Source organism: Medicago sativa, chromosome 2 (assembly GCF_051527215.1).
Source record: "Medicago sativa cultivar Bolivia chromosome 2, Bolivia_mono, whole genome shotgun sequence".
Classification (NCBI taxonomy): Eukaryota; Viridiplantae; Streptophyta; class Magnoliopsida; order Fabales; family Fabaceae; genus Medicago; species Medicago sativa.
Genome location: NC_140750.1, coordinates 51,354,449 through 51,370,605, shown reverse-complemented (window position 1 = coordinate 51,370,605; position 16,157 = coordinate 51,354,449). Strand labels below are relative to the sequence as shown.

General features: G+C 32.7%; 1 protein-coding gene across 1 annotated transcript; it reads left to right on the top strand.

The window, feature by feature from the left end:
- The first annotated feature begins 9,387 nt into the window (after positions 1-9,387).
- On the top strand, positions 9,388-11,096 carry LOC146948689 (uncharacterized). Its single transcript, XM_085744879.1, has one exon. The coding sequence runs from the start codon at positions 9,837-9,839 to the stop codon at positions 10,683-10,685; it is 849 nt and encodes a 282-aa protein (XP_085601005.1). The 5' UTR covers positions 9,388-9,836; the 3' UTR covers positions 10,686-11,096.
- The last annotated feature ends 5,061 nt before the right edge of the window (positions 11,097-16,157 follow it).

Sequence of the window (16,157 nt, the reverse complement as noted above, 5' to 3'; positions counted from 1 at the left end):
CCATCCCATGTGATTCCAAGAGATGATGTGCAAGTAAGAGACAACCTTACCATCGAGACCTTACCAGTAAGGATAGAAGATCATGAAGTGAAGAGGCTGAGAGGCAAGGAAATATCTCTTGTGAAAGTAGTTTGGGAAGGAGCAGCTGGTGAAAGTTTGACGTGGGAATTGGAGAGTAAGATGCGAGAATCTTACCCAGAGTTGTTTGAACAAGGTACATTTACGAGGACGTAAATATTCTAAGTGGGGAAGAGTTGTAACACCCACTTTTTCATAATTATTATTTGAGTGAACTATTGCATTTTATTAGAATATTATTATTATTATTATTATTGTTATTATATTTATATTGGTGGAATATATGTTAATAGTTGATAATATAAGTATTATTCTTAAGTGGGGGAGAAATATTATTGTTAGTAGAAATAAGTAACTAATAGGGGAAAGAGCAGGATTGTGGTGAGAAGAGCAATTAGGGAAAGAATAAAATCTGTAAGTGAGAAAGAAAAATTAGAACGCGTACAACTGAGAAAAGAGGAGAGAAAGAAGAGAAGTCAGAGAGAACCCTAAGAACGAAGAACGCGGCTGTTGGATTTCAGGAAGATAATCTAAGGTAAGGGTGGGACTAACTCTCATTATTAACAAGTTTTGATTCAAAGGAAGTGGTCAATTGCTGTAGGTTTAAGGGATTGGGATTAGGGTTAATCTTATGTTGATGTTCATAGTTTTGGTTGTTTGAAAAATTAGATTTGAAGATGTGTTGGGTTGTTAACAGAGTAGAAAATTCATTGGAGTTGTGTTAAATTGATGTGCAGGTCTTAGATTTATCATAGGTAATGTTCCGTATCAAATTTGGGGTTTGGGATGATGAAATTGGGGTTTTTGGAGTGAAAACTGGTCTGTTCCCGTAGAGCTGTTCACGTTCCATCGTAGTACGATGTTGGGAAATCGTACTACGATTTTTCCAGTAGCAAACAAGACTTTTTCAGCACCTTCCATCGTAGTACGATGCATTCCATCGTAGTACGATGTAATAGTGACATCATCCCCTGTTTTCGCATTCTTGCGTCTTTTTCACCCGTTTCTGTTTTGAACTGGCTTTTGGTGTAAACATGAGAGTTGTAGATAATTGAGGTAGCTTTCTAGTGGCTTTGGTTTGACGTGAAAATGTGTCTTAGTTTTTGAGATATGATGGAAACACTCTAAGGAGGTCTTAGTGAAATTTTATGAAAACTAACCCAAAACTTATAGATTGTCTCCAAACTTCAAAGCTTGAGTACTATGAGTGTAATTAAGATGTTTATAAGTATTTAATCTATGTTGTGATGAAATCCTTATGAGTAGTTATTAATGAATTTAACATGAAAAATGAAGTTGTTGCATTTAGAGTCGAGTTGATGCATAGTCAGCGATGGGGGCTTAATGCCCGACAAGTTCTTTATGACCTTAGCGATGGGGGCTTAATGCCCGACAGGTTCTTTATGACCTTAGCAATGGGGGCTTAATGCCCGACAGGTCCAAATATGACCTTAGCGATGGGGGCTTAATGCCCTGGTGGTACCACATGCATATTGAAGTTGTCTAAGTTGTTGTTGGAGTTGTTGTTGCATTGTAGAGTCATCATAACTTATAATAAATGATGAATGATGTGATGATGTTGCTGTCTTGCCGTTGTTGTTGTTGTCCTAACGTTAATAAATGATATAAATGATGAATTATAAGAATGAATATGTTGCTTTTGGTAACTATGAAGTTGTTGACTACTTAGCTTTGTTAAATGATGTTAAAATGATGATATTAATGTTAGATATATGTTGTTGGTTATCTTTTTATGAATTATTTGTTAATTAATGAATGTGAAATCTCACCCCTTCTGCTTGAAAATGTTGCCCTTCGTATGAGTAACTTGCAGGTAACCAGGACTAGCTGTGTTCGTGAGTAGACTCATCACATCGTGTCTAGAATGCTCTGATACGTAACGGGATGGGGATTGTCTGATTCTTGTTTTTCCTTGTTACGTATTTTATTTTAATAATGTTGAAGTATTCTATGAAGACTAATTGAGATGTTAAGTTGTAGCCTTTTAATGCCAAGGATTTTATGAGATGATGTAAACTATGAAGGTGAGAAAAACACAAGAAGGGGGGGTTGAATTGTGTTTTTAAAAATTCTTCGTTTCTCCTAAAAACTGAACACACTGATCAGAAGCTAAGTGAGACAGCTTCTGAAGTGATGATCAGAATCTAAATGCAGCAGAATAAAACAGAGAGAGAGAGAAGAAGAACGACACAAAGCAATTATACTGGTTCCTTCCACAATCCGGAAGTAGTCCAGTCCCCCTTGCACTTCCAAGGAGATTTCACTAAGAGTAATATCTGATTACAATTGCTCAAGCACACAAGCAAGAGACTTCCTTTGCTCAAGCACACAAGCTAGAGACTTCCTTTGCTCAAGAACACAATCAAGAGACTTCCTGCTCAAGCACAACTGCAAGAGACTTCCTAACTAAACAAAATTACACAGAAAATTGTTTAAGGTTGAACACTTGATATACAATCAGAGGTGCTCACAATATAAATCAGATACAGACTCAATGGACTTAAGAATTTCTAAGATATGACTTTGAAACACAGAAATTCTAAGTGAATGCAGAACAATTTCAGCAGAGGTTTGGCACTTGTAAAAATGTTGTGAGTCTTTCGTTCAGCGTTCTTGCATTACCAAAACTCTAAGTCTTCACTCCTTTATATAGAGGTGTGAAAGAGACGTTGTGAAATTGCCAGCACACCAAAGAGTCGTTGTTGAAGCTTGATCTTTCACCAATGATATTTTGCCTGATTTGGTTGTTGTCCTATGAAGAACAAATTTGAAATCCATTCCTTATCCAAAGGAACATCTTTGCAGGCGAAGCCGTATTCTGAAGCTGTTTTCTTGTCTTGTAGCGTGGACACAAAACAGAGTAGTGGAGAACGTGGTTGTACAATTCGTACAAAGTACAATGTCAACGCTTTCGTCCAAATTGCAAGCACATGCCTTCAAACACCTTTGAAATGACCGTTGCAATGTTCCACTAATTTTCTGCTGTGTTTTCGAATCCAATAGACAGCTTTTGCAATGTAGATTCTTCAATCTTTGAATCTTCTGCAAATCCAGTTGATCTTCAGCTTCTGGTGAAATGACTTCTGATGAGGCAGCTTCTGATGATGCAGCTTCTGATGAAGCAACTTCTGCAGCTTCTGATGGTGCAGCTTCTTCAGCTTCTGATGATACAGCTTCTGATAATGTGGCTTCTGGACCTCTTGTCTTCAGGAGCACTATTCTTCAGGAGCACTATTTCTTCAGGAGCAGCTTGACTTCAGGAGCGCTTTTACTTTCAGGAGCGTATTGCCTTCAGAATCATCTAAGCTTCATTTTCTTATGCTCTTTATTTGCTCATTCAGAACCAATTAATGATGTAACTTTTTAACTGTGGTCCTGTACACTTGAACAAATATTAGCTAGTCCAATTTACAATTTTTAATACCTTGTTATCATCAAAACTCTTTAAGGTTCATTGTTAAACGCATTTTGTTCCAACAAACTAAATTCCGCTGCATTTGATTATTGAATTTTATAAAGACAGGTCGCTTAAATGAATAGTATTCCTATTACTATAATTGTTGGAAATGATGTATGTGATGCTCCGTTATGTTGATAAACTCTGATAATTTTTGTGAAATTTTTAAGTTGGGAAAACGGGGTGTTACATAGGAACATGAGAAACCTTTCTCAAAGTCAAAATTCCTTCGATTGATTTCTATTCTCCAAATCATATCTTGAATAGTCATGGAAGATTCTTGAACCATCATAAGTTTTTTATGATAGAATTTCCAAGCATATGATCATGAATTTTCTTCTTTGATATTTCTCCAATCAATATTATTAATGAATGATTTAATAAATAATTCATTCATGAATTGGTTTCTCTTCAAAGTTGATTCTAATCATTTTGATGAAATGATGAGAATAATTTCAAGTGTAATATGAATCCTCATCATGTGAACATTCTTTCATCGGAGTTGATAATGTTCTCTTCTATATGAGATGACGACATATTCTCAATTAATTAACCTTGAATTAATTTGTTGATGATGTGATTTATCTCATAATTTCTCTTGGTGATTGTACACAATGTTTCTTCTTCATTGAGTATCTTTGAGATGTTTTAGTTTAGGCATGCATGTAATCATGAAGGTGCATTCAATCATTCTCTTGAATGAAACTTTTGTGCCTTTTCCTTAAACTCTTTTAGAAGCTATTTGAAGATCATTCCTTTCAAATATTAACCCTTTATTCCTCAAATCTTTAAGGCTTTGTTGAAAACCATGTGGTGACGAGGATGAGTCAATTGATCATAAAATTCATCTTCTTGTTGAATCTTCAATCAACACTCATTTGATTCAAACAATATTCTTATATCTTCTTTGAGCTTGTGATACTACTGTTTTGGTATTCTTTCAATGAGTATATATATATGCACTTGTCAGATACTTCTTTCTTGTCAACTTCTGTGAAAAGACTCAAGTGCAAACATCAATAGATCACAATTCATAAAACTTAATGTTTATTCCAAAATGTTTGTTATCATTAAAACATTCATCAAAAAGATTTTTGTTTCAACAGTTTTTTCATGTTTAATACATGCGTGAGTTAACTCAAGCGGGTGTTATATCCAGCATGAGTTAACTCACACAGAGGTATTTTGAGAAGTTTGGTTAAGAGTGAACATTTTTTGTTGGGAGAAGAGCATTTTTCATCAAGTTGTGGACGGTATGACTAACATGGTCTTACTCTAGGCTCAGACATTAAATTTTTTGATTTTGGTCACTCACTTCAAATGTCTTGTTGGCGGTTTGTGTTATTTTTTTTTTCTTCCTCTTGAGGCTTTTAGTTTTGTTGTGAAAGTGACTCAAAATTGGAGAAATTGAAGTTTGCTGAAGCTGTCAAAATCGTAGCACGATGTGGAAAATCGTAGTACGATTTTTGGACCAGGTTTTGGACTTCTGATTCTGGAAAAATCGTAGTACGATTTTACGCTGATGCATAAAAATAAAACATATTTTTATGGGCCTGATTTGGTTCCAATTTATGAGGGGTGTTTTTACTATAAATATAGACATTATATCAGTGTAAACCTTGAGATAGAGGGGGCTGAAAACAAGGGTTTAGAAAGGCAACAACAAAACTAGGGTTTGTGTAGAGTTTGTCTCTTTGGAACAAACACTAGGGTTTGAGGGTTGATTCACCTTGGAAAACACTATTAGGATTGAGTCTCTTGGTCACGGGAAGAGATTGGGGCTTTGGGTAGAATTAGGCGGGAGACTTATTCTTGTAACCTATTGACGTCTCTTTTGTAAAGTTACTCATCATATAGTGAAACGAAGGGTTGCTCTCTCCCCCAGACTAGGTCAATTTGGACCGAACTGGGTCAACAAATTCTTTTGTGTTCTCTCTTCCTTTCTCTCCTGCTGTTTTTCTACTTTTGACTTGTGTTTATAATTGTTCCATACACTTTGTTTTGGTTGTCTGATTATCACTTGCTCCACACATCAAGTTTGTTATTGGTCTGTTTTCTCATCTAATTCATCAACAAGTTTGTTTCTAGTTATAACTATAGTAGTAGTCACAATTTAAAACTATAGATGATAACAGGGTTGGATCTAGTGGAATGGATTACCACAACTTGATAAATCAATATATCAAATTCCAGCCTAAGAGAGGTTTGTAACTGTTAAACTAAGGGAAAAAAAACCATGGTTAGTGTTTGGAACCGCTATGGATAACTCACTAAGAAAGAATTCCCAAACTTAAGATTTTGTGACTCCATATTTAGTTGGATAAGCAACAATTCCAAACTTAAGGTAAGGTGGTGCGAAAGAGAACAATTGGACCATCTTCTATTAGGTGTTCTTGTATAATGCATTGAGCTTTATGAGTAAATGAGATTGTGTGCTCCTTTAGCCACTCTCTTTTCTTATTTATACGAGGTTTAATTGGTATTGATGAGTTAAAATTGAAACTAAATTTATAGGTATATCTATATAGTGAATAATTTAGAAATACAATGTCAAAGAGATTAAGTAGTTACTAGATTTTTTTTTTAGAGGAAGTAGTTACTAGATATCAACATTAAAAACTTAAAATAATTTTTGTACCAAAAAAAAAAAAAAACTTAAAATAATTTATGCGCATATGTAATATTGATTTGAACAATTACTTGGAGTTGATTGTCTTTAATGCTCTAAATCTACTGTTTTTTCTTTTTTTGTACTAAATGGATAATTTTTTCGCTAACAATTATTCTTCATTTGATTTGATTTCTTTTTCTTTTTTCTTCTTCTTCTATGACATGGTACTGAGCACATGTTGCTGTACCATGTAAAGTTATTGCTGTGCTTTCCATAATTGTTTATGTGGGACATTTTTCCATAATTGTTGCTGTACCATGTAAACAACAAGGAATATAAAAAAAATTGTGCTCTTTAAAAAAAAAGGAATATAAAAAAATACTATGCATTATAAGAGTTGTCCCCTGTACTGTACGCTACTTAAATTATCCTCTAACGACCAATCACGATTTAGTGCCCTTGTGTGTGTATCAAGAATCCCCTTTGTTAGTACTACGTAGTAAGTATTTCTTTAGTTTTGTCTTTTTATTTTAAAAAGTAATGGATAATGTAAGTAAACGGTTTCTTTAATGATATTGTTGTTTTCCCTCATTTTGGTTCAGTTTATAATTTTAAAAAATAAAATACAATAACACCAAGTTTTATCCATTAGGTGAGATCGACTACTTCGAAATAATACTTATCAAAATCATATTTTTAATCAAATTATTGATCATAATATCCTTTTCTTAAAATCCTTAAGAAAATCTCAAAGTTCTTTTATTTTCTTGTTCTATCCTTTTGTCTAGCGATTGAAGCATCCACCATATGATATACCACTAATTTTATTATAAAATTAACATCTTTTCTTCACACATATGTCAAAACTCAAAACCACATATTTGTCAAGATCAAACTATATAAGTTTTTCACAAATTACTTAAAAAAAAAAAATTCCACATTATTGCTGATCTAGTTTCAAAATATGATAAAATTTTCCCTTTGGAAAATATATTTTTATCACATAAAAAAATCAACGCTCCCCTCCATTTTCAGCCATCCCACTTGAATCAGGTATACTCAAGATACTTAAACTGTATGACTAATGGTAAATAAGTGTACTTCGTCTTTTGTCAGACTTGAATTACGTATATTTGGCAAACCAATATTTGTTGTATCTTAAACTTAATTAATTTTGTATAACAATTTTGTCATTTATATATTTTTCACGTCATTTTTGTCTTTTTGGTTCGTTTGCATATGAACTTTTTAGCCTTAAATCTAAAATTCATATAAAAACACGAGTTAAAGATCATATATTTGAACACTAAGAATTCATATTTAAATAAAACCATATATTTCAATTTTGAAAATTCATATGTAAATTGATCAAAAATACGAAAATGACGTGAAAAAAAGATAAAGGATGAAATCGTTTTTCTTCATGGTGATCTTAATGAAGAAGTGTATATGAAGTCTCCTCCTTGCCTTGATTTATCTCATCTTGACTTGGTGTGCAAGCTACAAAGGTCATTGTATGGCTTGAAGCATACCAGCATACTGAAACATTGCAGGCCATACATTAAAAGCAGCAATGAAGAAATCAAGAACATTAAGACATTGCAAGATGACAAGCTCAACACAAAATATCAACATATGAAGAAAATGAAGGAAACATAACATAGCTTGGCGCGCAAGTTAACTAATTAGATGCATTTGAATTTACGCATAATTTCACTTGTAATTTCATTTCATTTAGTTAGTTAGAGTAGTTACTATGAGCTGGCACATATGTGTATATAATCACTTGTAATGAACTATCACAATGAATCATTTTCATTTTTCCTCCAATTTGGAGCTTTTTCTTCCTTCATCCATGGCGGTTATTTTTACTTTGACAAAAGACTTAGGAACTACTATCAAATATATGCTATGAATCACCAAATACTTTATCAAAAACATTATATATATGTAAAGAACAATGCTCTCAAAAATAAATATATCACTAAATAATCATTCAATACGATTTTTTCTCTCTCATTTTTTGACAAAACATTGAATATGAGATGTAAATTAATGAAATCTATATAAGAAAGCATCTATATAGTTTGGATCAATATTTTTTTTTACCATTATATTAGATTATGCCATCAAATCTTATCATGGTTCATCATATCAAATCTGATCCATAAGCTCTATCTCTTTCCTCTCTCCTTTATTCAGACCTAGAATTTCATTGATATAAAGCTGAAAGTAAAACATTTTCGACAATGAATCCAATTCTGAAATTTGTTTCTTAAAGTGACCAAATAAGTAGGAAAATAATTTTCAAATTCAAATGCAAAATAGTCTTTTTTTTGAGCAAAAATACAAAATAGTCTCTCAGCCATAGCATTCTATTTTTTTTAGAGAGAGATTACACATTATAATGAAAGAGATAAGAGTTTATGAAATGAATTTGGTGCGGTGAACCATGATATGATTTGGTGGGACGATATAATTTAACTTTAAAAAAAAGTGGTTCAACCTTAACAAATGCTTCCAAAGGTCTAAACTATATACATCCTATAAGCAAAATACATCCGATATTTTATCTTGTGAGACAAGTAGCCATCAAATTTTCTTCAAATAAGAAATTGGGGTAATAGCCACTTTAGTCTCTGAATATGTAATGATTAGTCATTTTAATCCTTCATTGTATCAAAATTTCAAAATAGTCCCTGATTGTGCATTCTGTTAGTTAAGATAGTCTTTGACACTAAAATAACCTCTCAATGTTCACAATAACTCTTTTCATATAGGAATTAAAATGACAATAAACATGTACTTATAATGACTAATATGACAATAAGTAAGTATATTGGAGGACTAATCTGACAATATTAATGAAATATTTTTACATAAGGACTATTTTGCCTAACAAAATGCACAATCAGGGACTACTTTAAAGTTTTGATACATTGAAGGACTATTTTGACTACTCATTACAATTTCAAGGACCAAAATGACTATTATCCTTGAGAAATTCTATTGAGTGATTCTAGAACACTTTTTAAAGACATTAAATGACAAGATTTTATGACATTTGTGTATTCAATACAGTCAAAATGAAAGTATTTAACTTTTAAAAAAATACATTTATTAATTTAAAATCATTAAAAATAATCCAAACCCAGTTGTCAGCAAAAACCACGGACAAACCCTTTTTCCTGTTTTGTCCCTTGATAAAAAAGAAGACAAATCCTTTAGCAAAGTGGTAACAAGTAACAAACAACATCCACCGAGTCATGTCACTGTACGGAACTTCAACCATTTTCACCTTTGCAGTTTGCACAAAATTCATGTCATGAACCCGATTGACAACACAATTGAATCTCAACCGTACAATTTATTCAAACTCAAATTTCAACCCTCGATCTCTTCTCATTCTTTCTTGTCACACTTTACTCACCAACTTCAGTTACATATTCATATTCATTCACAAACACCATTTTTCTCTCACTCCTAGCCAGCAAAACTATTCCCAACAAAATTAAAAACCCTTTGTCTTCTTTATCTCTCTCACAGTTTCATAAATCTCCAAAGTTACTTTTTATTTTATTTATTGTTTTCAGTCTTTTATTAAATTTTCCAATCTTTTTTCTTGTTCATTTAAATCTCTTGTGAAATTTTCGTGTTTTTGAATGAAAAATGATAGTCCAGTCTCAGATCTTACAGCAGACTCCTCAAAACTACCGCCATCCATCTTATTTGCCTGAATATCCGGCCGTGTTCTCCCAACTGCCAACGTTCAACGGTCATCCGCCGTGCCGAATGAATTATCCGGGTCGGATAAAATGGAACGGAAGCAAACCCGAAAGACCTCGCATGGACCAGAACGCATCGGGTCCGGGTCGTCCGTTCGGAAACCCGAATGGTTCATCTCGTAAAGTTCGCCGGTTTAACTATCCAAAGAGGAGGTTCAACGGCGGTGGTCGTACCTCCGCCCCGTTCGCGCCGCGCAACACGACTTCGTTCTTAATCCGCGCGAAAAAGACAGGTGGCATAGCTTCCTTGGTGTCACCCTATGCGGTGACTCCAGCGATCTTAACAACGCCGTCGCTTTCGCCGTCGACGGAGGTTGTTGTGGAGATGGCAAAGGAAAAGTGGGGAGTTGACGGATATGGCACTATGAAAGGCCTAATCCGTCTCCGGCAGGAAAAAGAAAACTCCGACCAAGCCGGTGAAAACAATGGTGGCGAGGTTTTTGATGTTGAGAAGAGATTGAACAATGATTTGAGCAGGTTTGAGATGATATATCCAAGTTCAGGTGATGAACATAGTTTAGAGAATAGAGTTGATGAACAAGATTTGCAAATCGCACATCTTGAAGAACAGAATCTATCCTTTAAGGAAAGAATTTTTCTCATGGAAAGGGAATTGGGTGATTTGAGACGGCGTGTTGTATGCTTGGAGACCGAGGGAATTGGCGCTGGTGATCGTGAGTCCGAGAATTTCAACGATGCTTGCTCGGAGAAGAGCTGCGGAAATGGTGAATAAGTGGTGACAATTAATGTAATGTTCAGTTTAGTTCATTGTTGCTTGAGCTGCAAGTATCTTGTGAGAAGAGTTTGATGGATTTTGCTGTAATATCATAGATATTTTTTCTTTATAGGTTGATAGATTTAACGTCATAGCTTAGTTTACTGTAAAGTAGTTTAGCATGCTATCTTTTGTAAACTACCTTTATGGATGTTGTATCGTTCTGGGTTTAGTTGGAAATTAGGACTTTGAAACAATGGTGAATAAGAATTGGAGAAGAGAATGCTCTGCTCATTCTGATAGAGTAATCTAGTATACTACTTGTTTTGTTTGATTGTTTCTTTGCCTCAACGTTTACTTTGATATGCTTTTATTGTTCATTGTGCTGTGTTCAAATGGTCACTAATAAAGTTTTAAGTTCAAGTTGATCAGTTGCATTAATTCAAATCAATTCTTACATTTGGATATCTCAATTCAAATCAATGGCGAAGGAATCGCAGAGTATGGCAGCCGTTGGTTTTGGTTCTTTATAGCAATACATGGGTTGATGGAAAATAGAAGAGGTGACCCACATAGTTACTTTAAACTATCGTGATAGCCTCGTGAGCTTCTTTGGTGCGAAGTATAACATTTTTCAATCTTTAATTATCCTACACTCATTCAACAATTCATCTTCTCTCTTGCTCTCCACCACCCTCTTGATTTCTTTCTCTTTAGTGGTAGATTGAATGTTTTGGTGTGTAAAATTTATTTCGATCTTGCTAATTTGTGTCGTGAGTGAACCTGTTAAGAATCTAAAAGTAACGATTTTGCATTGATAAAAACATTTTATTAATTTTAAAAAGTTGATTGCTCGGGTCTTAAAATGAATATTTCTACATTAAATTGAATTCATTAACATGTGCCTTGGAGGTACATGTTAACATTTGCCAAATTTCTTTCCTACTTTTATATTGTAAAAAATTCTTGGAAAATAAATTACACTTAAATTTATAATTGTGACCTGCAATTCAAGACTGTGGTTATTAAACAAGTGTTTGAAACCACGGTAGGTAAGTCATATAGTGGGTTAGAATTCTCAAATTTTAGATATCAGATTCAGGACATGGTATTTACTTAAGCAATGGCCATTCCAGATACTGAGTTAAGGTGGTGTGCTAAAGGAGAAGAGTTAACCATGTCCAATGTGGCATTCTTCTTCTATTAAGCATTGAGTTTATAGTCAACTTTCATTAGATGGTTAGAAAAATTGACACTTGACAAGATTTTGGCTCCTATAGAGCCACTCTTTCTCCTCATTTATATGAGATCTATTTAGTATTGATGAGTTATAATCGAAAGTAAATTTATTGGTAGATTTTATTTTGTTAATTTTTAGAGGTACTTTGTATGACTTTACGCGATGCAAACTCCTTTATTTCATTTGATTTTTTTCCCTTTTTATTCTTCCTGAGAGACATGGTACTCGGCACATGACAGGTAGGGAAGACCAACAAGAGCTGGAATTGTACCATGTAAATTTTGTGCTTTCCATAAATTTTGATGTGGGAATTTTTTCTTTTGACAAGAGTCAGTGGCGGAGCCCTTCATGGGCTGAGGTGGGCCACGGCCCACCCCCAAAAATTAAAAAATCAACGATTATAGGTCTATTTTGCGAGATTTTATACAATTTTGTGTCGGTTTTAGGTTTCGGTGGATCCAAATTCCCGCAAAGTGATGTAGTGGTCCACCCGAAAAATTTAAATAATTCAATTATAGGTCTATTTTGCGAGCTTTTATACAATTTTATGTCGGTTTTAGGTTTCGGTGGATCCAAATTCCCGCAAAGTGATGTAGTGGTCCACCCGAAAAATTTAAATAATTCAATTGTAGGTCTATTTTGCGAGCTTTTATACAATTTTATGTCGGTTTTAGGTTTCGGTTGATTCAAATTCCCGCAAAGTGATGTAGTGGCCCACCCGAAAAATTTAAATAATTCAATTATAGGTATGGTTAATTTTAATGGCCCACCCTAGCTTTTTTTTCTAGCTCCGCCACTGGACAGAGTTTCTTTAACTAGAAATAGCACACCCTTCTTGTTTGAGCAAACAACGATATATCCAAATATGCATGATCTGAAAGTGTTGTCCATTGCACGCTACGTAGATTATCCTCAAACGATCAATCACGTTTAAGTTGTCCTTCTGTGTATAAAAAATTGCATTTGTTTTTTAGTTTGACTTTTTTATTTTCAAAAGTAGTGGATAATGGTATGGTTTAGATTTTTTTTGTTTGTGTGTGAAAAGTGTAGTATAACTCTTTTAAAGAATCCAAAAAAGAAAACCGGGTCTTAAATACATAAATCAAACACCTGTTATTTTTTAAGCAAAAATTTCATCTTTTAACTCCTTACACGATGTCTAAAAGCATTTATTAACATTTTTCATATTTTTTATTATAAAAAACAAGTCAAAACCACATAAAGTTATTTATCTTTTTTTCGCACATTGCCTGCAACCTATTGTTAGATAACTTTTGGGACAACTATTTCTTTGTCCTTCTTTTGGGACAAAAACAATAAAGAAAGAAAAATGAAAAGATTAAATAAAAACACAAACACAATGTAAATGTAAGAGGGAGAGAAAGAGATGTACCAAAAGTGATCACAAAATAGTTGAACTAATATAATTTATTATATTTATATCACATAAAATTATCAATGCTCTCTCTTAATTTTTTCGTCATTTGCTACAATAGACTCAACATATTTAATCTATATAGTATATATGACTAATGGTATAATATGATCTTCAACTCTCACTCGCAAGTTAGACACGTTTCATCTTGTTTTCATCTTTAATTAAGTATATAATTTCATTTTTGATACATCTCTCTTAGTTGTACCGGAACATGTACATGAACCAATTCCTTAGTGGTACTTGATAATGAATTTGACCAAGATAAAGTTTTAGTCGAGCTAGTGACAATGAAATTACTATTTCCTTATTGTTTAACATTATTTTTGTATGCCTTAAATCAGGACCATACCGAGGATTTCTACCTCCTATTTTATTACGACCCAAGTTTTAGTGTTAAGACTCACTTCAAATGCTTGAAAACTATTATTTTCTATAAATCTATAACGACTTCATCAATATTAATAAATATAAGACTCAAAAGCTTGCACTGCTTATATTTAACCTTACTTCAACTTAAAAGTTGGTATATACTACTTTTATATCTAAATATAAGACTCTCTTGAATAAATCCGGTGCCTCATTAGTTGATAGTGGAATTGTGTTTTTATTTCTTCATAACCATCTAATCAGTATTTCTCTAGGAATTTGACATGCCCCACTTGTATTTTTTTTTTCTTTTCAATTCTGTCTCTAGCACAGTCACCATTATAATAAGCTATAAGATCCAAAAGTGAAATTTTGCTATACCAAAGGCCAATACCACTAATACCAATTAAGTATCTAAGAATTCTTTTTACCATAGAAAGATAAGACTCTCTAAGAGAGGTTTGAAAACATGCACACAATTCAATAATAGTTTTTCCTTCTTCATCTTTCTCTAAATTTGACGATGGATGCATAAGAGTTGTATGAGTTTGGCTTCATTCATTTTGTATTTTTTAGATGATCTTTTATGATATTTTTTTTTTTTTTAGTTTTGCTCCTTGGGTTGATTATGTTTTGATGATGTTTATTTCTTAACTTGATTAGATAATGTTTTTGTTCTAGCCTAGCTTGTGTTGTAAGGCACCCCGTCCTGATCTAGATCTTCAATATATCACTAGTGATCTCCTTAATGGTTAAAGAAATTAATTTTAATATATAGTGTTTGTAGTTCAACTCGTAAAAAATTTCTTTCAGAATGTCATTTTTTGAACGTTTGATTTCAAATCTTACAGAGGAACAAATGAATCGAATCAAAATTCCCTTCGCGAATTGTGACTCGAATTGAATTCTTGATGTTTCAAATCGATCTTCATCTAGAATGTCATTTTTATGAAGATTCAATTCAAATCTTTCAAAGGAACAAATGAATCGAATCAAATTTCCTTTTGGTAATTGTGATTAGAATTAAATTATTAATGTTTCAAATCAATCTTCACCTGAAATTTGATGAATCGAATCATAGTTCATTTGTATCGAATCATTCTTCAAATCAAATCAGATTTCATCATATACACTAATTGATTTGAATCAGAGCTCTTATGATTCGATTGTTCCTATCTCTCTCACCTATATAAACTTTCCTCCACTCATTCTTAAACTATTGAATAAATTTGCAACAATACACTTAAGTCATTTTCTCTCTATTTTTCTACAACTTCTTCAAATTAAAAACTTTTTCAAAGAACACTTGTAGTAATTGGAGATCTAGATTTCTAGGGTGCTATAAGATAATTGTATAATTGGTTTCATTGAAGGATCTTTGTGGAGCATCAAAGATCTAGAGATAATTGTGGGGGTTTTTCTCAAACAATCAAGCTTGAAGGGAATCGAAGCAAAGAAGATTTGTTGGACAAGAATATTGAAGGATTGCATGCTATCTTGATTCGAGGACCTTGGGATCCTTTCAATTTCAAGGGACCTTGAGGGAACCTCTATAGATTAGTGTATTCTTCTCATTTATCTTTATTTCTTACAATATAATTTGATATATGTTAATTGATTAGGTGAATCGATAAATGTTAAGTGATTGAGAAAAACTTTGGAAAATCAATTCGATTATTCAATCACTTTTTTTATCATTCATAACATTCCTTCAATTGATTCAACATATATCAAATAGTTTAATTTTTGTGATTGCTTCTATTTCTTAGTTTGACACTGTGCTTTGTTTTGTAATTTGATTGTGTATTAAATTTTGATTAATTAATAACAATTCAATCATGAATTGCTTGTTCAAAGTTGGATTCAGTTATTATCATTGCTAACTTAGTTTCGTTGAAACAATCTTTATATAATACAAAAGGATACATCTATGAGTGATAGTACACGTGGCATCTCAATTTCCACTCTAGCATTTATTACTTCATCAACAAATATGTGTCCATTCACATCATACAAACTGCCTAAATAATGTTGATTTTGATTACATTTATTTAAAGATGTAATTGTTCAAACGAACATTATTATATTGGCACTGTAATTTAAATTTTTATAAAGATTAAAACCAAAAAATGTTAGACTACTTTTACATATTCAACCAAACTAAAAAGTTATTTTTTCTTATTTGACTCTAATGTCGACTCTGTATGACCAATTAATTTTAAATATTAGTTGGCTGATACTTTCTTTAATTACTCAAAAATAACTTAATTATTGTATTTTCTTTGTGATTTTTTTAATTTATGAAAATAACATCCTACATAGATAAGAAAAATTGTTTTAACGTAGTAAACCAAACCCGACAAATGAGTAGCAATTAGTAGTACCATATTTTTTTTATTTACTGAAAAATGGACAACAAATATGATGCCCGAAAAAAAGTATTTCA

Bases quoted from the DNA above. Each gene is read 5' to 3' on its own strand.
- LOC146948689 (XM_085744879.1), top strand. From the start codon at position 9,837: ATGATAGTCCAGTCTCAGATCTTACAGCAGACTCCTCAAAACTACCGC.